Below are 24,654 nucleotides of genomic sequence, written 5' to 3' on the forward strand. Positions count from 1 at the left end.
ACGTCCACTACGGCTACTTGATCAGTCGAGCTGCTGGGCGTATTTGATGACGGTTGTAGACCCTTGCACGGAACGCGCTGTGCGTGGCAAAACGCGCTATATTCCGGTCATCTTGTCATTGGTTGTGGTTTGCCGAGTACATAGCCTTTCCCTGATACAAACGTGCTCACTGTATCGTTCCCGTCCTGTGTCCAGGCCTTTCCCCTTTGCGTCTGTGCCCTGTAAGTGTCTCGACACCACCCTTTATCCTTTCTGATCCATGTTATGTTAGCGATGGTGGAGTGCAACCGCGGAAGAGGGACGTGACTGTTGGAAGGGAGAAGGGAAGTCGTGGCAAATCAACAAGTCAACATCTCCGGGAGCTTCCGACAACTCTAAGTGCCCGAAGGGAGTTGGCGCTTAAGGGTCCCCGCGGCTCGCAGACGCATTGACGAGACTCCGAGCACATTGCCTCACATACTGTGTGCAGGGATACGACAGAGTACTTCAGGCCAATCAATATATAACCTCCAATGCTCAGTGCATATCATACTATCTCATACTCCAGCCCAAGGTAGTTCCCAAGACAGCCTGCTAAGCTCAAGACGCTTCAAGACACCCGTGTCAAGCCCAAGACGGCCCCTCAAGCCCAAGACGGCCGCCAAGAGCTGGCGGTTTTGCTGATGACAGCATCCCACCAGAATTATCTCTGCGTATCGTATCCCGCGAGCGAGATTGTGCGTTTGCACGTGCAAGAGTTACCGAGTACGGCCTGGGGGAGTAGCCAATGTCGCTCTTGATGACACCAAAAGCCTGGAAGCCGTGCTTATCTTTGACGGCGCCGTAGACGCGAGGAATTGCCGCTCTAAAGCGCGGATGTTCTATATCCCTCGCCAATATCACGATGGTGCGTTTTTCTTGGTCGGTAGACGACTACTTGTGTTTTCTCGTCGTCGGGACTTCAGGCAGGGCGCGTCAGACGAATGAAACGACTGCATCCTGCTCTCGACGCTTGAACAGATCGGTGCCGTTGTGTCTGTCAAGCGCCGGTGGTAGCCGTTGGTACACCGTTGTCGCCAGGGGATGAATAATTGTGTTTGGCGACGCACGCGGCGATGTCACAGTTCACACCTGAGCTCGAGGAATTTCTTCACCAAGCCAGGGCATGGCCTAGGCTGCCGTAGCATGATAACGCCGAAGGCATGAAGCTCACAGCATGCGGGGAACTCGAGAGTTCTGCGCAAATATCTGCAGCTGAAATCCTGCGCAATCGAGGGCCCGACTCTGAATTCGTGTGCGCTGCTGATCCAAAGTACTTGTTCTCTTACACATTTAACAGATGGCTCATTGTCTTCGATTCATAGCGCATCTCATTATCCAGGACGACGCTGAAAGTGAGCCAACGGCGGGAAGACGACTTTCGGTCCACTTGCTAATTCAAGCTTGGGCGTCCGTCCATCTTCGTCGTGCGAAGACATCAGGCTAATGGCGCTGGAACTGACCTCGCCATCGATTCCAAACGGTGCTTGTCCCTAGCCGTCCTGCACCCCCATCTCCGCCTCGCCGACTTGCGCTGCATCTCCCTTCTTATCCCTGATGTTTCGCTGGTTTCGTCCATCGTCCGCTCCAGACGAGATCTATTCCTCCTGCCTCCAGACACTCCACCTCGGCCACGCTCTCTGGTATCCAGAGCCACACGAGTCTGGCGAGCCGCAAATAGGCGATGTAGGATACGTCCACGAGGGCGCGTTCATTAGACTGTTCAACCTGGTTACCTCTGTTCCCGAGAACAAGGTCACATTCTGGCCTGTGCTGTTCGAGAACATCGAGGCCTTACCCCCGCATGTTCTTCAAATCGATCGCAGGCATCGACCGCTCGTCCCGAATCACTACTGTAGCCATGGAGTGGAGAGCAAGCAGATGCAAGCTTCGGCAAATGTGTAAGTACAGACGCATTTGAGAACTTTCCTTTGACTGACAGCTTGCAGGACGGCCGGTGCCAACGTCTCTGCAGCCCTAACTGCGAAGTACACCTGCAAGGCAACGCAGGGGGCCATTCTCGAGCTCAACAGCAACGCCTATACCGAGACGCTGTTCGAGAATCAGGCCTTAGAGAAGTACATCGTCAGGAACCACGACACATGGTATACTTACGCTACGGAGACCCTCGGCCATCGACTGAAGCGCGAGAATCTCGTCGTGGTCCGGGGCTGGGTAAAGACGGAAGCAGACTGGGCCGCGGTAGCATTCGGCAACGTCAGTACCAGCTCTAGTGTGTCAGCCGAGGGCAATGTCGGCGGCATCGCCGGTGTGGGGGTCGGGAGGTCGCACTCGAGATCTGTGACGGGTACGCCAATGGAGCGGCAAGGTCAGCACTACTTGGCAGACGCAGCCCGGCCCCGTCTTGCGGAGCCGACGAGGGATCAGTGCGTCTTGGTGAAGCGGTACAAGTTGCAAAAGCGGCTAGGGATTTTTACGAAGCTCGCTGCGGGCGCGGGCCATCACCGGCTTCCGGATGCGGGCGAAGGGCGAAGCGGATGGGGAGGGGAAGGAGTCGTGGCGCAGATGGAAGAAGACCCTATCGACGCAAGCATGTTGGAGTTCAAGGGGAAGGTACGTCTGGCGTTATGGCATATCCGTGAAGCGCGCGAGCTGATGAGCCGCCAGGGCGAAGCTCCCGACCTGCTGGATATCCTTCTGAACTACATGCTTGAGGTGAGTCCGCTCAATCAAAGCGGCATGTGCGGCGCTAATTGATGCGTCTTCGACCACAGATTACCGGTGCCGAGACGGTGATTGCGAGCGATGACGACGTCGAGAGCATCATCGTACGTACCGTGTGAACTACCTCCTTGCAGACTGCGGGGACTGATTTCAGCCAGGGTGGCAATCACGTGGTCGATTTCGCGAGCTATCTTCGTCGAGTGCAGCCTCCAGTGCACGTCGACGGCACGCGTGAGTATGCTATCGTCGAGCAACAGCGTCATCCAAGACTGACGATCGTCGCATAGTTGGGCTGATCTGCACAGAGGACGTAATCTCTCATGAGCGAGAGCGCACTTTCCCACGTCGCATCATCACACCTGCAGACGTGGCCGACTGGCCAGGTATCACCTTGGACGGCGCTGGTCTCCCGGGCGACCGGCCCGTCTTCATCGGCCCCACGCAAGCGGAGGTTCGACCACTGAAACTGAGACAGCTCGTCTTCGCTGACTCTCTAGATCCATCCGCATCCTGCCAATGCTTCTCGGTGTCAACCGATGGCAACCTGCTAGCCGCTTCGTTCGCAAGTGGTGACGTCCTCGTGTGGCGACTACCCGATGGTCTACTCGTCCAACGCCTACATCATCAAGGCCATGCGCAACCTGTGCGCCGCCTTGCATTTTCTCCCGACAGTCGCTCTCTTGTCTCAGGATCCGAGGATGGGACCGCGATCGTCTGGGATATCCGACATGGTCGCGCACTTCTACGTCTGGAAGGACATAGAGGGACGGTGGGGAAAGTTGTGTATGCCCCCCATGGCGCGCTCATTGCCACCGCGTCCAGCTTCGACAAATCCGTGAAGATTTGGGACGCCTCGGCTGGATCATGTCTACATTCCTTCGACGTCGAGAACGACATATACCAGGTTGCCTTCTCCCCCAATAACTCGCGCGTCTACGTTGACCAAGGCGGCCCCTGTTTGATCTATGACACCCAAACTTACACGCGCATCGCTGACTTGCGGCATAACGACGGAGACTGCGAGTCGTCAGTGTCTCGCCAAGGGGACCGCATAGCCACCGCATCGACGAATGATCAAGTGAAAATCTGGAGTGCGGTGACTGGCGAGGAGCTTCTCACAATCGACTACCCGCGAAAGCTCTCGTATCCTGTGGCATTCTCCCCCGACGGCTCCGAGGTATTGGCCGCTTGTGACACAGACGAGACGGCCGTCACCTTCGACTCACGGACTGGTCGGCTACGTCGCGTCTATCAGCTCTCAGGAGCATTGCAGCATATGTCATACTCCCCACGCGGAGACTACGTTGTCTTGGGAGACGGCGTGAGGGATCTCCACGTCTGCGACCCGAAGTCTGGAGCGTTCCTTGCGAAGTTTGAGGGGTTCAATAACGATGTTTTCTTCCCCGGCGGCCCTCGATTTCTACTCACGGGTCAAAACTTCGTAGTGCATTTCTCGGATGAACTTTCGCTTCTGCATGATATCCGGGATGTATTGCGATTGAGATAGCATGGAATCACTGTGGCGATGCTTGCTTCACTTGGCATTATATTAGCTCAGATACATAAAGACAATCCAGGATATATGACACATCAATGTGTGCTAATATGGCGTGCGGGAGCATATTCACGCGATGAGTGAAGATAGCAAGGACGCGCGTGAGATGTGGTCTGGAGACAATAAGCAAGTGGACGTGATAGCAACGCTGGGTATCAGACTTCGCATACCATATGTAGCGTTGCGCTACAGATGATGCAATAATGTGAAGGGCAGCGACGGCCAGAAGTGAATCGGTGCATTGACCGAAATCGACGTCACGGTCGCGACCGGATCTCGTATGTCAGGAAGACACCACATGAGAAAGTATACCGTTTACTTGGTCATTCTGGCCGAACGATGTGCAAGCCTGTATAAGTATTTTCCTGTAGGGCGCGGCGAATATGCTCGAGAATGACCTATTGCGCGAGCTTAATGCTATCGGATCCTATAGCATTTGCAATCCGACGCACCCTTAAGTTGCGGGTACACTGGTCTTCCGCAATCATTACTCGTCTGGAATCGCTCCTCCGTGTCTCTCATACGGCAGAATGCAGTGAATATGATTACACCGTGATGACTGAGCAAGATGGATAGATGAGAGAGTGATCGAGATGTTCTGGACGACCATCTGGTCCCGTAGGCTACAAAGACTTATCAGCCTTTGGGCCTGCGCCCAGCAGATTGCAGGATTTTTTGTTTTCGTTGGATGCGTCAATCCGTGCATTATGCACATACTAGGCTTTCCACTGAGTCTGTGGAGAAGAAATCAGTGGTCGCACGATTATGATGCGCACAGACATACAGTATGTTCTGCCGAATCGGAAATTATCTCAGACTGATCTACCGCGGCGCAGAGGAGGGTGTTTAGCAATTGGAGGTTAGTGTCCCCCTAAATTCAGGGACCAGATGTCGTGGAAATGAGCATCGATCGAGGCATTAACATCGCGTGTATCTGACGATTGGCCACAAAATGAAATAAGCGAATACAGACGAATGTGGTGGTAGACGAGACTTACGGGTCATTGTTATCGCCCAGAAATCGTACACTTGACATGTTCGTACGGGAACGATATAAATCCGAGATGTACGTGTATATAGTGGCCAAAAGCCGCATGGAGACTGTGATATATATATGCGCTCTCTACGTCCTTCTCAATGACGTCCAAGACGACGTCAGTTTGATCGTCTACCTTCAAGTTCCCGGCCCATCGAACTCACTTCTCGCCAATCACGGCCTTAGATCACAACAAACCCAAGCAGTGTCGGTAACCACATGGCAATAAAGCAACATGGAGATTGTCGTTCAAACGTTCCTGTGTTTAGTACCGTGGCGTGAAATCACTGCTGATCAGGACGCGGAGCGCGAGGGAGCAATTTGATCCGTGTCACGTGCGGGACGTTGGCGCTGACGACCCCTGGAACTTAATTCTTACGCGTTTCCTTGTCGTTTCCTGCTTGGTCGTTGCGCGGCATGTCGCCCCTCGTCACTCTCTTCCAAGTATATACACTTCGAAGACCCTGGATAACTCTACCCAAGTTGCGCCCTGTCTCGTCGCACTCTCGCTTGGACCTATGGCAACAAACGAGCAGCACCCGCTTCTCAGGCACTACCACAGCCATGGACTCGGCCAGCATGGCACCAGCGACCACTGAATAACTGCAAATATGCACCCTCCAGATGACATGCCACTTGGATTGCCGGATGTTGGACATGGTACTGGCCTTGTCTGTGTTCTCGAGGACCGACATGGCAGTTTGTGTCCCCTGGCACGATTCTCGGCGCGTTGCGCGGTCTCAAAACAACACTTTGGCTAAGGATCGAGCAAGTGACTTCTTGACGACCAGAATAACAAGCTGTTGAATACTCGGATTGCTAGTATGGTCTACGCCGTCGAGAGCGCAGATGCGCCAACGTTTGCCATCCATTCGGTGAGTGTATCACTACGCCACAGTATGCCTTATACACGTGTGTAAACAGCACACTCACGAGGCGCCCGTGAGCGCAAGCTCGAAATCTGAAGAGAAACTTCAATGCGACCTCTGGCATCTGTATGCGAAGGTTCCGCTGGGCCACAACTTCAAGCCCGAGGACCCACCCACGTCAGCATTGCAGCCATGAACACGTCCGGCCGGGCTCTCCAAAGGAGCGTCGCTTCAAGCTGAGGCTGACGTTATCGCAGAGCCCGAGTCGTACCATTCGCATTCCGGTCTTGGAGCAAGGCCGATCACGAACCAATGCGTCTTCGTGAGGCGACGCAGGCATCAGCGGCAGCCAGGTCTCTGCAGTGGATTGAGCTAGAGCGGGTGGCCATGATCTGGGCGAGAGCGGCGGACGAGGTGCTTCAGGTGGAGACGGAACCGGAGGGGACTCAAAAGTACCAGACTTGAACGAGACTCGCTGGATCGCGGCGATGATGTAAGTGTCACTTTGCGCCGTACTGGAGGAACTACTAATGCATGGCGTTTTTAGCAAGCATTCTATTCACGTGCCATATACTTGTGCTGCTGGGCAATAGATTGGGATTACATCCATCGTCGAAGCGCTATCGCTCGGTTGACGTCGAAGCTTTTGTATGGAAAGTCTCAGATGTGGAGATGATCGTTGGCTGAGGTAGGAGCGTTGACCGCGTGATTGTGCGCGGGGCGTAGCAAGACCTTGGAATTTTCGTTTGTCCCTGGGGCGATAACCAGCCGTTTTATTTACCGTAGACCTTCACCAAGTGCGGTCTCATGTAGACGTTGATGACACGTGAGTCCTGTCTATCATGAGAGTCTCGATATCAAATCGTGACAGCGTCCCACCAGAATTATATTGGCATGTCGTATCCCGCGAGCGAGACTGGGCCTCTGCACGTACTGGTGTTACCGAGTACGGCCCGGGGGGGGGTAGCCAAGGTCGCTGCTGACAACACCAAAACCCTGGAGGTCGGGTTCATCTTCGCCGGCGCCGTAGACGCAAGGAAGTGCGCCTCTAAAGCGCGGATGTCCTGTATCTTTCACCAATATCACGATGGTGCGTTTTCCTTGGTCGGTAGACGACTACTTGCGTTTCCTCGTCTTCGAGACTCCAGGCAGGGCGCGTCAGACGAACAAACCGACTGCGTCCCGCTCTCGACACTTGAACAGATCGGTGACGCTGTGTCTGTCAGGCTCCAGTGGTAGCTGTTGGTACATCGTTGTTGCTAAGGGATGGATGATTGTATTTAGTGACGCACGCGCCAGTGTCACAGTTCACATCTGAGCTCGAGGAATTCTTCACCAAGCCGGGGTATGCTAAGGCCGCCGTAGCGCTAGCATGATAACGCTGAAGGCATGAGCCTTTGAGTATGCGGGAAAACTCAACAGTTCTGCACGAATATCTGCAGCTGAGATCCTGCGCAACCGAGGCCCGACTCCGAACTCGTGTGCGCTGCTGATCGAAAGTACTCGCTCTCTTAATTATTTAACAGAAGGCTCACTGTCTTCGATTCACAGCGCATCTCATTATCCAGGACGACGCTGAAAGTGAGCCAACGGCAGGGAGACGACTTTCGGTCTGCGTGCTAATTCAAGCTTGGCGTCCGTCCATCTTCGTCGTGCGAAGACATCAGGCTAATGGCGCTGGAACTGTCCTCGCCATCGATATAAAGCGGTGCTTGTCCCTAGCCGTCCTGCACCCCATCTCCGCCCCGCCGACTTGCGCTGTATCGCCCCTCTTATCCCTGATGTTTCGCTGGTTTCGTCCATCGTCCGCTCCGGACGAGATCTATTCGTCTTGCCTCCAGACACTCCATCTCGGCCACGCGCTCTGGTATCCAGAACCACACGAGACGGGAGAGCCACAGATCTGTGACGTGGGGTTCATCCACGAAGGCGCGTTTATACGACTGTTCAACTTTGATCCCGACTTGTCACAGGAGAAGAAGGTCAAATTCTGGGAGCCGCCATTTACGATCACCGAACCCTTGTCTCGCAACTTGCTCAGGGTTGACCGGAGGCAGCGACCACTTGTTCCCGCCCACTATTGTAGCCACGGAGTGGAGAGCAAGCAGATGCAAGCTTCGGCAAATGTGTAAGTGCACAGACGCATTTGGGAGCTGCCCTTGAACTGACAGCTTACAGGACGGCAGGTGCCAACGTATCCGCAGCGCTAACGGCGAATTACACCTGCAAGGCAACGCAGGGGGCGATTCTCGAGCTCAACAGCAACGCCTATACCGAGACGCTGTTCGAGAATCAGGCCTTAGAGAAGTACATCGTCAGGAACCACGACACATGGTATACTTACGCTACGGAGACCCTCGGCCATCGACTGAAGCGCGAGAATCTCGTCGTGGTCCGGGGCTGGGTAAAGACGGAAGCAGACTGGGCCGCGGTGGCATTCGGCAACGTCAGTACCAGCTCTAGTGTGTCAGCCGAGGGAAATGTCGGCGGCATTGCTGGTGTGGGAGTCGGCAGGTCGCACTCGAGATCTGTGACGGGTACGCCAATGGAGCGGCAAGGTCAGCACTACTTGGCGGACGCATCTCGGCGCCGTCCTGCGGAGTCAACGAGGGATCAGTGCGTCTTGGTGAAGCGGTACAAGTTGCAAAAGCGGTTAGGGATTCTCACGAAGCTCACTGCGGGCGCGGGCCACCACCGGCTTCCGGATGCGGGCGACGGGCGAAGCGGACGGGGAGGGGAAGGAGTGGTGGTGCGGGAGGAAGAAGATCTTATTGACGCAGGCATGTTGAAGTTCAAGGGCGAGGTACGCATGGCGTTATGGTAGATCCGTGAAGTGGGCGAGCTAACGAGCCGCCAGGGCGATATTCTCGACCCGTTGGACATCCTCTTGGACTACATGCTGGAGGTGAGTCTGCTCATTCAACGCGGCATGTGCGGCGCTAATTGATGCGTCTTCGATCACAGATTACCGGTGCCGAGACCGTAATTGCGAGCGATGACGACGTCGAGAGCATCATCGTACGTACCGTCTGAATTACCTCGCAAACTGCGCAGACTGATTTCTGTCAGGGTGGCAATCACGTGGTCGATTTCGCCAGCTACCTTCGTCGAGTTCAGCCTCCAGTGCACGTCGACGGTATTCGTGAGTATCCTATCGTCGAGCAACAGCGTCATCCGAGACTGACGATCGTTGCATAGTTGGGCTGATCTGCACAGAAGACGTAATATCTCATGAGCGAGAGCGCACTCTCGCACGTCGCATCATCACACCTGCCGACGTGGCTGACTGGCCAGGTATCACCTTGGACGGCGCTGGTCACCCGGGAGACCGGCCCGTCTTCATCGGCCCCACGCAAGCGGAGGTTCGACCACTGAAACTGAGACAGCTCGTCTTCGCTGACTCTCTAGATCCATCCGCATCCTGCCAATGCTTCTCGGTGTCAACCGATGGCAACCTGCTAGCCACTTCGTTCGGAAGTGGTGACGTCCTCGTGTGGCGACTATCCGATGGCCTACTCGTCCAACGCCTACATCATCAAGGCCATGCGCAACCTGTGCGCCGCCTTGCGTTTTCTCCCAACAATCGTTCTCTTGTCTCAGGATCTAAGGATGGGACCGCGATCGTCTGGGATATCCGACATGGTCGCGCACTTCTACGTCTGGAAGGACATAGAGGGACGGTGGGGAAAGTTGTGTATGCCCCCCATGGCGCGCTCATTGCCACCGTGTCCCACGACGATAAATCTACGAAGATTTGGGACGCCTCGATTGGAGCATGTCTACATTCCTTCGAGGTCAGGGGCCACATATTCCAGGTCGCCTTCTCCCCCAATAACTCGCGTGTCTACATTGACCAACGTGGTCCGTGTTTGATCTATGACATCCAAACTTCCATGCGCATCGTGGAATTGCGGCATAACAACGAACGCTGCGAGTCGTCAGTGTCTCGCCAAGGGGACCGCATAGCCACCGCATCGTGGGATGATCGAGTGAAGATCTGGAGTGCGGTGACTGGCGAGGAGCTTCTCACAATCGACCACCCGCGAAAGCTCTCGTATCCTGTGGCATTCTCCCCCGACGGCTCCGAGGTATTGGCCGCTTGTGACGCAGACGAGACGGCCGTCACCTTTGACTCACGGACTGGTCGATTACGTCGCGTCCACCAGCTCTCAGGAACATTGCAGCATGCGTCATACTCCGCACGCGGAGAATACATTGTCTTGGGAGACAATGCGCATAATCTGCACGTCCGTGACGCGAAGTCTGGAGCGTTCCTTGCGAAGTTTGAAGCGCTCAGTTATGAAAGTTTCCGCACGGATGGCCCTCAATTTTTATTCCAGGGTCAAAATCTTGTAGTGGATTTATATGACGGACTGTCGCTTCTGCATGATGTCCGGGATGTATTGCGATTGAGATAGCATGGAATCACCATAACGATGCTTGCTTCACTTGGCATTGTATTAGCTCAGATATTACAGGGGGGGGTTAAAATATAATACATCAATGTATGCTGATAAGCAAGTGGACGTGATAGCAACTAGCGGCCTTCATGCAATGAGCGAAGATAGCAAGTGCGCGCGCGAGATGCGGTCTGGAGACGATAAGCAAGTAGACGTGATAGCAACGTTTGGGTGTCAAACTTCGCAGTGTTCGCACGCCATACGTAGCGTTGTGCTGCAGATACAACACAGAGAATACAGGGCCTTGAACAACAGCTCTTGCCGAAACTTACATTTGAGACGTTGCAAAGCTTCGACGAGGTCGTCCTTAAGGCTCTCGCGCTGCGGTATACCAGCCCTACCGACTCAGAGCTAGGTTTATCTGTTTAGTGAGCACATCGACGCTTTCTGCGGCGAACCAATCGGTCTACATTCTGCCAGGGGCAGGTCTGGGAGCTTAGATCTTCGTAGTCTACAGGACTGGACGTACATGTCAATCCCTCTCTCGTCCGCCCTTACCGCTCCGCCGTCGTGACTCAATCAGATATTAGAACTCCACGCTTTATGTCAACGTTCGTGCTGCACGCATGGCTTTTATAGCGGTTTTCCCGCGCTTTTGGGCATAACTATCATCTATGTGTTTGCACCACCCCTCACAGGCGTGAAATACACTCGCTCTTATCGTTGTACGCTTCCGTGCCTCGGTTCCCCAATTATTTCAACATCAGATTCACTGTATTCTGCTATATGGGAGGACTAGAAGACTCCAAGTGAATCATGGCTGCAAAAGACTGGTGCGTTCTCAATATGCATCTGGTTGAAACTGTCGTATAATTCGATAGCATTGAGCTTACAACAGCAGGCCACTTTATCGCTACGCCTGAGCTAATATCAATACGCCAAGTAAGACAAGCGTCGCCATAATAATCCTATGCTATCTCAGTCGCAACACGTCCTGCATATCGTGGAGAAGTGAAAGTCCGTCGGAGAAATTCGCCACAAGGTTTCGGCCCCCGAAGAGAAATCGAGGCCAGACCTCGCGGTTGATTTCAGTATTGAGCGCCTGAAACCTGGCAAGGAACGCTCCAGACTTCGCGTCGCAGACGCGGAGGTCGCCCGCGCCATCTCCCAGGGCAACGTAGTCTCTACTTGGACAGTATGACGCATGATGCAATTTTCCCGCGAGCTGGTAGACGCGACGTAGCTCGCCTGTCCATGAATCGAAGGTGACAGCCGTCTCGTCTGGGTCACAAGCTGCCAATATCTCGGAGCCGTCGGGGGAGAATGTCACGGGATACGAGAGTCCTCCCGGGTAGTCAATTGCAAAAAGTTGTTGGCCGGTCAGCGCACTCCAGATCTTCACTTGACCATTCGGCGATGCGGTGACTATGCGGTCCCCTTGGTGAGACTCTGCAGACTCGCAGCTTTTCTCGCCATGCCGCAGTTCAGCGATGCGCGTGTAAGTTTGAGTCTCATAGATCAAACAGGGGCCGCCTTGGTCAACGTAGATGTGCGGGTTGTTGAGGGAGAAGGCGACCTCATATAGCATGCCCTCGATGTCGAAGGAATGTAGACATGCTCCAGTGGAAGCGTTCCAAATCATCGCGACTTTTTGAGAAGCGGTGGCAATGAGTGCGCCATGAGGAGCATACACGGCTCTCTTCACCGCCCCATGATGTCCTTCCAGACGTAGAAACACACGGCCATGTCGGATATCCCAGACAATGGCGGTCGTATCTCCGGACCCCGAGACAAGGGAACGATTGTCGGGAGAAAACGCAAGGGAAAGTACATCTTTCGCATGGCCGTGAGGATGTAAGCGCTGAACGGGTAGGCCATCGGGTAGTCGCCATACGAGGATATCGCTGCTTCCAAAACATGCGGCCAGAAGCTTGCCATCTGTCGACAGCGAAAAGCGTGTGCAAGATGCTGATGGATTTAGAGAGTCGGCGAAGACGAGTTGTCTCAGCTTCAGTGATCGAGCCTCCGTTTCCGTAGGGCCGATGAAGACGCGCCGAGCGCCCGGGAGGCCAGCGCCGTCCAAGGTGATACCTGGCCATTTAACCAAGTCGGTAGGTGTGATGGTGGAACGTGCGAGAGTGCGCGCTCGTTCATGACAGATCACGTCTTCTGTGCAGATCAGCCCAACTATGCGATGATCGTCACTCTCAGGCATCGCTGCCACTAGGAGATAGGATACTCACGTGTGCCGTCGATCTGCACTGGAGGCTGCATTTGACGAAGGTAGTTCGCGAAGTCGACCACACGATTGCCACCCTGGCCGGAAATTAACCTCCGTATTTTATGAGGTAATTCGCATGGTACGTACGACGATGCTCTCGACGTCGTCATCGCTCGCAATGACAGTCTCGGCGTTGGTAGTCTGTGGTCGAAGGCTCATCAGTTAGCGCCGAAAACATCGCTCGGATTGAGCAGACTTACCTCGAGCATGTAGTCCAGAAGGATGTCCAGAGGGTCAGGAATCTCGCCCTGGCAGGTCGTCAGCTCGCGCACCTCGCAGATACACCATGATGCGAGACGCACCTCGCCCTTGAGCTCCGGCACGCCCACGTCGAGATCCTCCTCCATCTGTGCCAAGATTCCTTCTCCTCCCGATCCGCCTCGCCCGTCTCCCACATCCGGAAGCCGGTGGTAGTCCGCGCTCGCAATGATCTTCTTGAGGAACCCTAGCCGCTTTTGCAGCTTGTAACACTTCACTGAGACGCACTGGTCCCTGATAGGCTCCGCAGGACGGGGGCGAGACGCGTCCGCCAAGTAGTCCCGACCCTGCCGTTGCACTCGTGGACCCGTTACAGACCTCGAGTGCGACCCGCCGACTCCGACCCCCGCAACGCCGCCAGCGTTGCCTTCGACCGAAGCGCTGATACCTGTGCTGGCGTTGCTGAAGGCAGCCACGGCCCAGTCCGCCTCTGTTTTGACCCAGCCGCGGACAACGACGAGATGTTCCTGTTTGAATCGATGGCTGAGGACGTCCCTCGCATACACGTACCATCCGTCGTGATGCCGGGCGATGTAGTTCTCCAGGACTCCGTTTTCGAACACTGTCTCGGCGTGGGCTTCGCTTTTAAGCGCAAGGATCGCGCCCTGAGCCGCTTTGCACGTGTATTTGGCAGTAAGGGCTGCTGATATGTTGGCACCGGCCGTTCTGCGTAGTTCAGACTGTCGGCATAGAGTAATTTCTCGGACGAGCTGGTATACTCACACGTTTGCCGAAGCATGTAACTCCTTGCTCTCTATTCCATGACTACAATAATGGTCGGGGATGAGTGGTCGATGCCTGCGATCGATCTTGAGTACTCCCGGAGGCAGGGGCTCTGTGATCTTGTACGGCGGCTCCCAGAACGTGACCTTCTTCTCGGGAGCGGAGAGGTCGAGGTTGAACAGCCTGATGAACGCGCCTTCGTGGATGAACCCCACGTCGCCGATCTGCGGCTCTCCCGACTCGTGCGGCTCGGGGTACCAGAGGGCATGGCCGAGGTGAAGCGTCTGGAGGCTCGAAGCGTAGATCTCGTCTGGAGCGGACAGCGGACGAAACCAGCGAAACATAGAGGATAGGTAGAGCAAGCAAGGAGGATAAAGGTGGCAGTAGTGCCCAACGAGCTAGATACGCGCGCTGTGAACTCTCGTTCCAGCGTCATCAGCCTGATGGCTTCCCATAGAAACATAAAGACCTCAACCAGAGTCAAGAATTTAACATAGGCAACAGACAGCTTGTCAAGTCAACACAAAATCTCAGACAGTGGCAGCGTCAAAGTTATGGGCTGCAGATAGCTGTTGAAACGTTGAACGTTGGACGTTGGATATACTCTCGGGCGCGAAGTATTTTGATCCGTGTCACGTGAATGACCTATCACATGCGATAACAAACCCCTGCCACCCGCGACTTGGACTTTGACACTCGTGCTCTTCCTTGTTGTCTAACTTGTCTTTTCCTGCTTGTTCGTTGCGCGACATAAATTACTCTTTGTCACTTATCTGAGTATCCGTTCATGAAAGACTTTCGGACGACTCTCTCTCGATGTCGCGCCCTGCCTCGTTCCACTCCCGTCTAGACGTATGGCAACGAACGGGCAACATCCGCTTCTCAGGCACTACTTCGCTCATAGTGTCACCCGACATGGCTCTAGTGACGCGTCCATCTAGATAAAGCGCCGCTTGAGCCACCGGAGTTGAGCATGGTCTTGGCCACGGCTGAGTTTCCGACGATGTCAGCTCAATCGACCACTTTCCTGAATCGTCGAAATTACTTTTCACCTCCTGCCAATGTCAACCAATCCTTTGAACCAGCATATATAGGCAGTAACGACAACTGCACAATAAAGCAATCTGGGAGTCGTTCCCATCTTCCGACTTGGGACGCGGAGCGCCAGGACAGCAATTTTGATCCGTGTCACGTGCAGTCGTAGCCTTTTCCTACTTGCCGATTATCGATCCGTGGAAAAACCTTCCTCTTGTCTATAATGTTTCGCTGGTTTCGTCCACTGTCCACTCCGGAAAAAATGTATTCCTCTTGCCTCCAGACGCTTTGTCTGGGCCATGCCCTCTGGCATCCCGAACCGCACGAGTCGGGTGAACCGCAGGTCGGCGACGTGGGGTGCGTCCACGAAGGCGCGTTTATACGACTTTTCAACCTCGACACCTCTGCGTCCGAGAAGAAGGTTACGTTCTGGGACCCGCCATTTGACATCACTGAGCCCTTGCCTCGCGGCATGCTCAAGATCGACCGGAGACAGAGACCGCTCGTCCCTGGCCACTACTGCAGCCATGGAGTGGAGAGCACGCAGATGCAATCTTCGGCCGATGTGTAAGTATACAGATGCATTTAAGATCTGATGTTGAGCTGATAGCTTGCAGGACGGCCGGCGCCCACGCATCCGCAACCCTAGCGGGAAAACACACCTGCAAGGCGACGCAAGGGGCGATTCTCGAGCTCAAGAGCGAGGCTCACGCCGAGACTCTGTTTGAGAACCAGGCTCTAGAGAATTACATCTTCAGGAATCACGACGCATGGTACACATACGCTACGGATACCCTCGGTCACCGACTGAAGCGAGAGGACCTTGTTGTGATCCGTGGCTGGGTCAAGACGGAGGTGGACTGGGCGACAACCACTTTCAACAACACGGATATCAAACCCAGTGCCTCTGTCGGGGGACATGCCGGCGGCGTCGCGGGGGCCAAAGCCAACGGGCTGCACCCGAGGGCCGTGACGGATCCACCGATACAACGACAAGGACAAAACTACTTGGCGGACGCGTCTCGCCCCCATCCTGCAGAGCCGACGAGGGATCAGTGCGTCTCGGTGAAGCGTTACAAGCTGCGAAAGCGACTAGGAACTCTCAAGAGGGTCGCTGCGGGCGCGAGCCACCACCGACTTCCGGATGATAGCGGCGGGCGAGATGATTTGAGAGAGAGCGGAGTAGTAGCACAGGAGGAGGATCCCGTCGACGCAAGTATGCCGGATTTCAACGGCGAGGTACGTTGTGCGTTTGAATGTGTCCGCGAAGTAAGGGTACTGAAAGGCCACCAGGGCGAGATTTCTGACCCGCTGGACGTCCTTCTGGACTACATGCTGGAGGTGAATCTGCTCAAAACGAGTGTTATTCATCGTGCTCACCGATTCGTCTTTGACCACAGACTACCAATGCCGAGACTGTCATTGCGAGCGATGACGACGTCGAGAGCATCGTCGTGCGTACCGCATGGATATTTTGGTAAACTACGCAGACTGATCTTCGGCCAGGGTGGCAATCACGTAGTCGATTTTGCGAGCCACCTTCGTCGAGCGCAGCCTCCAGTGCGGGTCGATGGTACCCGTGAGTATCCTATCTCCTGGCAATAACGAGGCCTAATAGCGACGATTATTTGCATAGTCGGACTGCTCTACCTAGAAGACATGATTTGTCGTGAGCAAGAGCGCGTTTTTGCACGCCGCACGATCATACTTCCCGACTTGGCCGAATGGCCTGGAATTGCCTTGGACGGCGCTGGCCGCACGAACGATCGGCATGTCTTTATTGGCCCCACGGAAGCAGAGGTTCGACGAATGAACTTGAGACGACTCATTTTTGTCGACTCCCGAGACCCATCCGCATTATGCAAACGCTTCTCGCTGTCGGCCGATGGCAAGCTTCTGGCCGCCTCGTTCGCAAGTGGTGATGTCCTCGTATGGCGACTATCCGATGGCCTACTCGTTCAACGCCTGCATCATCAGGGCCATACGGAACCTGTTTACTCCCTTGCGTTTTCTCCCGACAATCATTCCCTTGTCTCGGGGTCCGAGGATACGACCGCGATTGTCTGGGATATTCGCCATGGTCGCGCACTTCTACGTCTAGAGGGACATTGCGGGACGGTGGGGAGAGTCGCTTATGCTCCTTATGGCGCGTTCATTGCGACGGCTTCTGATTCCGACGAATCCGTGAAGATTTGGGATGCTACAACCGGAGCATGTCTACACTCCTTTGACATCAAGGGGCGCCCACACCAGGTCGCCTTCTCCCCAAATGGTTCACACGTCTACATTGACGGCAATAACTGCTGTTCAATTTACGAGACCCAAACTTACACGTACATTGCTGAATTACGGCACCGCGACGAAAAATACTGCGAGTCGTCAGTGTCTCGCCAAGGTGACCGCATAGTCACCGCATCGTTGAAAGATCAAGTGAAGATTTGGAGTGCGGAGACTGGCGAACAGCTTCTCACAATCGACCACCCGCGAAAGCTCTCGTACCCTGCGATGCTCTCTCCAGACGGCTCCGAAGTGGTGGCGGCTTGTGATAAGGACAAGACGGCCGCCGTCTTCGACTCATGGACAGGTCAGCTACGTCGCGTCTACCCGCTCTCGAGAGCATCGTATCATGCGTCATACTCTCCACACGGAGACTACGTTGCTTTTGGAGATGGCGCGGGGGTCCTCTACGTGCACGACGCGAAGTCCGGAGTGTTCCTGGCGAAGTTCGACGGGCTCAGCCACGAGCATCACCGCGAGGATGGACCTCGATTTATACTCTCAGACCAAAATCTCGTGGTGAATTTCTCGGACGGACTTTCGCTTCTGCATAATATTCAGGACGTATTGCGGCTGAGGTAGCGCGAAATTTGATGGCGGCGCTTGCCTCGGCGTATTTACGTCAGCTCGGGAGCGTTTTGATCTGTGCCACGTGTAAGCTACTCCTATGCTTTTCTTTGTCGTCTTTTTCTACTTGGTCGTTAACGTTGCGCGACATGCGTATTGCTCCTCTTGGCTTTACTTCGTGCAATAATTCACATATCCCCGGGCCACTCTCTGAAGTTACGCCCTGCCTCGTCACGTCACACTCTCGTCTTCGCCTATGGTCACGAACGAGTAGTATTTGCTCGTCTTCACCGAGTTACCCCGGATTGCTGCGAATGTGCATCCTTTCGGCTGACGTGCCCGCTGAGTTGGACATGGCCTTGGCCTAAGCTGCATTCCTGAGGTCTGAGGGGCCATACAACAGCATGCGTCTTCTGGCACGGGTTCTCGATGCGCAGCCTCGAAGCGGCAGGCTTTTCGAAAGTCAAGCAAGTGTCTCTCTGACGACCAATTACGACTGCTAGGACAAAATTCCCCTCCCTATGTCCGCCAGCATGCCTCTGCCTCGCGGAACAGCACCTGCCTACGACGGTCCCGTTAAGCCTTGGCGTCGGGCTCGAGAATCCCATCCTCGTCAGCAATTCAGCCATGAACGTTTGAACATCCGCGGCTGGACTCTCTTATGAAGTGCTTATGCAGGCTGAGACTTGTGGTGGCACAGGGTCCAAGTTGCACCATTTACGTGGCCAGTTCCTGGTATGGTCAATAATGAACTGACACGTCTTCCTGAGACGACACAGACTCCAGTGGCAGCAGGGACAATCGCGAGCGGCTGGAGCAGAAGCGATAGACGAAATGCTCTAGGCGGAGACGGAATCAGGGGTGGTTTAGAAGATACCGGATCTGAAGGATGTTCATTCGGGTTGGCGGTGATGTGAGTACCATGCTGCATCGCGCTGGAAGGATTACTGATATGATTCTTTAGGGAGCGTTTGTTAACATGCCGTACATTACACTTGGACAATAGATTCGATTTGCATCTATTGACGTAGTGTTGTCATCTAACAGACGTCACACCTCTTGCCTCAAATGTTGAAATAGCATGATCATGTCCGAAATATAACAAAAAATCAAGATTCATATTTAGCCCTGGAGCAATAACTGGGCGGTTGATTCCACGATGGCCCATCATCACGCTTTCAGGACGTCAATGACATGTGAGTCTCTCCAATCGTGACGGTTTCAATTTCAAACCGTGCCCCCTACTACAGTTGCATCTACGAGTGTCGTATTAAACGAGCGAGGCTGGCTTCAGGCTTTTACACGTCCAAGTGTTACCACGTTGGACCTGAGAAGCAGGTCTCGCCCTTGAAAACACCAAGAGGCTTGAGGCCGAACTCATCGGAGTCTTCAACGGCGCTATCGACGTAGAAAGCTGCCCTTATAAGACTCGAAGGTGGACCGCTGCGTCTAATGACGTACGCGGTGGTGTCATAGTATACAAGCGAATCTAAGGAGTTCTTCGCCAAGCCGAGCTGTGCCAGGTCACCAAGAGACTGCCATGGCACTAGCATAGTGGTGTCACTGAAGATATCAGTCTTTAAGCATACGGAAAACTCTCGAGCTCTGCATTAATGCTCGCAGTTGAGATCCTGTGCGATCGACGGCTTAACTCTGGAATCGTGTACGTTGCCGATTCAAAACTGTCGATCTTCCGGACTTTAGCAACAGTCTCAATATCTTTGATTTACAGCGCACCTCACCTTTTAAGCTCAAATACGACGGTAGGATTGAACCAACGGTCGAGAAATAACTTTCGGCCTCTTTGCTATCCCAAGATCTGAGCTTTCGTATCATTCATCTTCCTCGTGCGAAGACATCAGGCCAATGGCGCTGGAATTGTCCTCGCCATCGATCCCAAAGCATGCTTATCCCTGGCTGTTCTGCACTGTCATCTCTACTCTGCTAACTCGCGCTGCATCTTCCTTCTTATCTCTCATGTTTCGCTGGTTTCGCTCGTCGTCTGCTCCAGACGAGATCTATTCCTCCTGCCTTCAGACACTCCACCTGGGACATGCCCTCTGGTATCCCGAACCCCACGAGTCGGGAGAGCCGCAGATCGGCGACGTGGGGTTCGTTCACGAAGGCGCGTTTATACGACTGTTCAACCTCGACACCTCCGCGCCCCAAAAGGAGGTCAAATTCTGGGAACCGCCATTTGAGATCACTGAATCCTTACCTCGCGGCGTGCTCAAGATTGATCGGAGGCAGAGGCCGCTCGTCCCCGATCACTACTGTAGCCACGGGGTGGAGAGCAAGCAGACGCAAGCGTCGGCCGATGTGTAAGAACACTGACGTTTTTAAGAACTGCCGTCGAGCTGACACCTTGCAGGACGGTCGGTGCTAACGCATCCGCAACTCTAACAGCAAAATACACCTGCAAGGCGGTGCAGGGGGCGATTCTTGAGCTCAAGAGCGAGGCCTATGCCGAGACGCTATTCGAGAACCAGGCTCTAGAGAAGTACATTGTTCGGAACCACGACACATGGTACGAATACGCTACCGACACTCTTGGCCATCGACTCAAGCAAGAGAATCTCGTTGTGGTCCGCGGCTGGGTGAAGACGGAGGCGGACTGGGCGGCGACCGCCTTCAGCAACACGGATATGAGCTCCAGTGGCTCGGTCGGGGGACATGCCGGCGGCGTCGCAGGGATGGAAGTCAGCGGATCAAAATCGAGGTCTGTCACGGGCCCACGGATGCAACGGCGGGGTCAGCACTACTTGGCGGATGCGTCTCGGCCCCGTACCGCGGAGCCAACGAGAGACCAGTGTGTCATGGTGAAGCGTTACAAGTTGCAGAAGCGGCTAGGAATTCTGAAGAGGCTCACTGCGGGCGCGGGCCATCACCGGCTGCCGGATATGGGCGACGGGGGGCAAGGTGGATCGGGGGAGGAAGGAGTCGTAATGCAGGGGGAGGACTTGGAGGAGGATGACCTCGACGCAAGCATGTCACTCAAGGGAGATGTACGTCTTGCGTTATGGTATATACGTGAGGTGCGCGAGCTAATGAATCTACAGGGTGAGGTTCCTGACCCGCTGGACATCCTTTTGGACTATATGCTGGAGGTGAGTCTGCTCAAGCCGAGTGGTATTTGCCCCACTGAGCGATACATCTTTGACCACAGACTTCCAACGCCGAGACTGTCATTGCGAGCGATGACGACGTCGAGACCATCATCGTACGTGCCGTCTAAATTACCTGGCAAACTACGAAGACTAACTTCCTCCCAGGGTGGCAATCACGTCGTCGATTTTGCGAGCTACCTTCGTCGAGTGCAGCCTCCAGTGCAGGTTGACGGCACACGTGAGTATCTTATCTTCTAGTAATAGCGACATCTAACAGTGACGGTTGTTGGCATAGTCGGATTACTCTGCGCAGAAGATGTGATCTCTCATGAGCGGGAGCGCGCTTTCCCACGTCGCACCATCACACCTACCGACTTGGCTGAATGGCCAGGCATCACCTTGGACAGCGCTGGTCGCCCGGGCAATCGGCACGTCTTCATCGGCCCCACGGAAGCGGATGTTCGACCACTGAAACTTAGACAGCTCACCTTCGCCGACTCTCTCAATCCATCCGCATCCTGCAAACGCTTCTCGTTGTCGTCCGATGGCAAGATTTTAGCCGCATCATTCGGAAACAGTGACGTCCTCGTATGGCGAATACCTGATGGCCTTCTTGTTCAGCGCCTACATCATCAAGGCCATGCAAAACCTATTTCCTCCCTTGCATTTTCTCCTGACGATCGCTCTCTTGCCTCGGGGGCCGAGGACGGGACCGTGGTTATCTGGGATATACGACATGGTCGCGCACTTCTGCGTCTAGAAGGACATCGTGGGACGGTGAAGAGAATCGTGTATGCCCCCCATGGCGCGCTCATCGCTACCGGCTCTGATTACGACCACTCTGTGAAGATTTGGGATGCCTCGACCGGAACATGCTTGCACCGCATCGGTTTGGCGAGAGACTTATGTCAGGTCGCCTTCTCCCCCAATAGCTCACACCTCTACATTGACCAAATCGGCACCTGTTGGATCTATGAGACCCAAACTTACACGTGCATCGCTGAATTAGGGCCCCTTACCCCAGGATACCACCAGCTGTCAGTATCTCGCCAAGGAGACCGCATAGTCACCACATCGCGGGATGGTCAAGTGAAGATCTGGAGTGCGGTGACTGGCGAAGAACTTCTCACAATCGACTACCCGAAAGGGCTCTGGGATCCCGCGATACTCTCCCCTGACGGCTCCGAGGTATTGGCAGCTTGTGCCCCAGATGGAACGGCTGTCACCTTCGACTCATGGACAGGCCAGCTACGTCGCGTTTACGAGCTCCCAAGAGTATCGAATCATGTGTCATACTCGCTAGATGGAGACTGCGTTGCCATGGAAGATATCCCGGGGGATCTCCACGTCCGCGACGCAAAGTCCGGAGCGTTCCTTGCGAAGTTTAAGGCGCTCAGTCGTGACGCTGGTTTCAATGACGAGCCTCTATTTCTACTCGGGAATCAAAATTTCATGGTGCATTTCTCGGACGGACTTTCGCTTCTGCATAATATCCAGGATATGTTGCGATTGAGATAGCATAGAATTATTATAGCGACGCTTGCCTCTGGTCCTTCTAGAATGCGACGAGTTTCGGTCGATGCGAGCATTAAGGGACTGCAATATGCATAGCCCCGGGTTGGCGAAGAAAAAAATCAAGGGGATCGCAGGCGTACTTTGTACCTGAACAGAGAGTATCATGGAATGAACTATTGCGGCGCAGACGAACCTGGATGATCGGAAGACGAACCTGGATGATCGGAAGACGTCCCCACAAATGAGTATAAAGACATCGCCACCACGTGAGTCTTATAAGTGTCTACGAGCTGAAATATGTAAATGAGGATAATTGACGATAGACGAAACTTACAGGTCGCTCTCACCGCCGTCTGGTACCGTACTGTTCTGTAGTGGGTGTGTTGAGCGCACGTGTATATAAAGCAGCCAACAAACCGCATAAAGACAACGGTATCTGTACACCTACGGTACATCCTTTCAGCGATGTCAGCTCGGTCGTCCATTCTCCCGGTTCATCGAACTCACCTTTCACATTCTGCCAACAAACCGCTTTAGAACATGATGATACCATGATAGGGTGGCATTAAGTCGTCGTCCACGCCTTTGGTAGCTGTCGTGGTGGAAGCCAGGTCGCGCGGGACGCCGACACGCCGAGGCGAAAGCGTTTTGATCCGTTCTAAAGGCGGGCCGCGGGCGGTACCGGACCTGTTGCGCGCCAGCCTGATGGCCGACTCATGTAAGCGCGCCCCGTCTTATCAAATTTTGCTATCAACTTGGACCTATAGTGGCAGAAAATCTACCTCTACCCCCTCGGCACTATTACAGCAACGCAGTCGCTTGGCACGGTATCGCTGCGACTCCGTTGACTCAAATAGTGCGCATCCTCAACGTCAACCAGCAAACCTGTCGGGAGCCAGGCGGGCGACCTTCCAGCGGTTGGAACCAAGTTGTCAGCAACTAACAATCCAACTGGACTGAGCTACGACAACGCTGAGGAGACAGACAAGAGGAATGTGAGTGAGGAAAGACCAGCTCGAGTCTGGCTTGTTATTGAGCAGTACGAGCTCCTTTTATACATGCCAGACTGAATATCTAGAATATCCTACGAATATATGGAGGTGTATAGAAAGTGAAAGAATACTATGGAACCCGGGAGAACCATCCGGGATATGTAATATTCATGACATTACCCCCCCGTCTAGAATCGTGTCCTCACGATTATTTACCAGTCGATCCAAATCCTCCCAACCCTCATTGAGTTTCTGTTAAACTGGACACCTCCTCGATATCGCATGACGCAATGCGTTCCAAAATGACTTGTGCGATCCGATCGCCGGCGCATACCTGGAAGGATTGATTGGTGGAGTTGATTAATACTACGCGTACTTCTCCAGTGTAATCTCGGTCTACGACTCCAGCGCCAACATCTATCCCTTTGACTGCCAGCCCACTTCGTGGCGCAATTCGTGCATAGGTTCCGTGAAGGGCGCGCATCGCTATGCCGGTGCCGATAATCTTGCAATCTTGTGCCGGTATTTTAATGCTTTCAGCCGAATAGAGATTAAACCCAGCAGATTCTTCAGATCCTTGCTTTGGGAGAATACCACCCATTTGTTGTACCAGAAGAGTGGTTTCACGCGTGAGTATGTGAACCAGTCGTGTCAATAGAGGAGGGATTCGAATTGTCATGGGCGCGGGTTTGTTGGGGCATCTAGTATGGAATTCCTGAAGGAGCTCTTGACAATTGGTCAAGTTCGCCTGTGATTCCCAGGAGCGGCGATCACCGTGGGGGCTGTTCTTCCAGAGCACCTGATACTCCAGGTTTCCGTTTTGATCACGACAGGAGTCAAGAATGTCTTCGACTTCCCATTCTTCCTCGCCATTTACGAGGTCAGGGACTATTGGTTCTTGTCGTTGTGAAGGATATGCGGGTTCTTTGAAGGGATTAAGGAGGCTTTCATTGAAAACGGGGTGTTGTTTCCATTGACGTGGGAGTTCCAATTCATAGGCGGAAGCACCGACTTTGCGTTTGACCTTGAAGAGTACATACCGCTTGTCGTCGAGCTTTTTCATTGGCCTGTCTGTTCGGATGTTTATCCCTTCTAGCCAAACTTTATCCCCTACTTTGTACTCCGGTCCGCTCTTCCTTTTTCTGTCGTAGAAGCGTTTCATGGTTTCCTGTGCTAGACTGATAGCCGTGCTAGTGTCCTCACGCACTTGATCCATTCTATCGACAAATTGTTGGACATTTTCACTTAGTCCTTCTCGTACTGGTTGGGTTCCTTCATAAGGGTGATACCCTTTATTGACAAAGAACGGGGTGTACCCAGTGGACGAATGGACTTT

General features: G+C 54.0%; 6 protein-coding genes across 6 annotated transcripts in view; 5 read left to right on the forward strand and 1 right to left on the reverse strand.

The window, feature by feature from the left end:
- The window catches only part of PHACADRAFT_112896 (uncharacterized protein), a 9,829-nt gene extending 5,531 nt beyond the window's left edge, over positions 1 to 4,298 (forward strand). Inside the window, exon 3 of the mRNA XM_007391330.1 lies at positions 3,179 to 4,298. Coding sequence (XP_007391392.1) covers positions 3,179 to 4,210 — 1,032 coding nt within the window. The 3' untranslated portion in view covers positions 4,211 to 4,298. The remainder of the gene's footprint in view (positions 1 to 3,178) is intronic.
- Positions 4,299 to 7,944: 3,646 nt separating this feature from the next.
- Positions 7,945 to 9,110, forward strand: PHACADRAFT_88684 (uncharacterized protein; the record flags this gene model as incomplete). The annotated part of the gene is made up of 3 exons (XM_007391331.1): positions 7,945 to 8,291; positions 8,342 to 8,953; positions 9,014 to 9,110. The coding sequence occupies 3 exons, from the start codon at positions 7,945 to 7,947 to the stop codon at positions 9,108 to 9,110; spliced, it is 1,056 nt and encodes a 351-aa protein (XP_007391393.1).
- Positions 9,111 to 9,726: 616 nt separating this feature from the next.
- PHACADRAFT_87282 (uncharacterized protein) lies at positions 9,727 to 10,581 on the forward strand (the record flags this gene model as incomplete). Its single annotated transcript, XM_007391332.1, has 2 exons — positions 9,727 to 10,003; positions 10,118 to 10,581. Coding segments are annotated over 2 exons (741 nt in total), but the record flags the coding sequence as incomplete, so codon positions are not given.
- An 826-nt stretch (positions 10,582 to 11,407) lies between these two features.
- PHACADRAFT_112900 (uncharacterized protein) lies at positions 11,408 to 14,088 on the reverse strand. Its single transcript, XM_007391333.1, has 5 exons — positions 13,826 to 14,088; positions 13,147 to 13,768; positions 13,021 to 13,092; positions 12,928 to 12,985; positions 11,408 to 12,708 (listed from the first exon to the last, which is right to left on the reverse strand). Exons 2-5 carry the CDS (start codon positions 13,189 to 13,191, stop codon positions 11,537 to 11,539), a joined length of 1,347 nt encoding a protein of 448 aa, XP_007391395.1. The 5' UTR covers positions 13,192 to 13,768; positions 13,826 to 14,088; the 3' UTR covers positions 11,408 to 11,536.
- A 912-nt stretch (positions 14,089 to 15,000) lies between these two features.
- On the forward strand, positions 15,001 to 15,439 carry PHACADRAFT_248889 (uncharacterized protein). Its single transcript, XM_007391334.1, has one exon. The coding sequence runs from the start codon at positions 15,123 to 15,125 to the stop codon at positions 15,429 to 15,431; it is 309 nt and encodes a 102-aa protein (XP_007391396.1). The 5' UTR covers positions 15,001 to 15,122; the 3' UTR covers positions 15,432 to 15,439.
- Positions 15,440 to 16,669: 1,230 nt separating this feature from the next.
- Positions 16,670 to 22,511, forward strand: PHACADRAFT_135927 (uncharacterized protein; the record flags this gene model as incomplete). The annotated part of the gene is made up of 2 exons (XM_007391335.1): positions 16,670 to 17,569; positions 21,433 to 22,511. The coding sequence occupies 2 exons, from the start codon at positions 16,670 to 16,672 to the stop codon at positions 22,327 to 22,329; spliced, it is 1,797 nt and encodes a 598-aa protein (XP_007391397.1). The 3' UTR covers positions 22,330 to 22,511.
- Between the last annotated feature and the right edge of the window lie 2,143 nt (positions 22,512 to 24,654).

The sequence above is a fragment of the Phanerochaete carnosa genome, assembly GCF_000300595.1.
Source record: "Phanerochaete carnosa HHB-10118-sp unplaced genomic scaffold PHACAscaffold_2, whole genome shotgun sequence".
Classification (NCBI taxonomy): Eukaryota; Fungi; Basidiomycota; class Agaricomycetes; order Polyporales; family Phanerochaetaceae; genus Phanerochaete; species Phanerochaete carnosa.

Excerpts from the sequence above, each read along its gene's own strand:
- PHACADRAFT_112900 (XM_007391333.1), bottom strand. The coding sequence starts at position 13,191 with ATGGAGGAGGATCTCGACGTGGGCGTGCCGGAGCTCAAGGGCGAG. Across the intron at positions 13,093-13,146 it reads TGCCGGAGCTCAAGGGCGAG|GGCGAGATTCCTGACCCTCT; the intron begins GTGCGTCTCGCA and ends ACGACCTGCCAG. Across the intron at positions 12,986-13,020 it reads GTCTGCTCAATCCGAGCGAT|ACTACCAACGCCGAGACTGT; the intron begins GTTTTCGGCGCT and ends CTTCGACCACAG.
- PHACADRAFT_248889 (XM_007391334.1), top strand. The coding sequence starts at position 15,123 with ATGTATTCCTCTTGCCTCCAGACGCTTTGTCTGGGCCATGCCCTCTGG.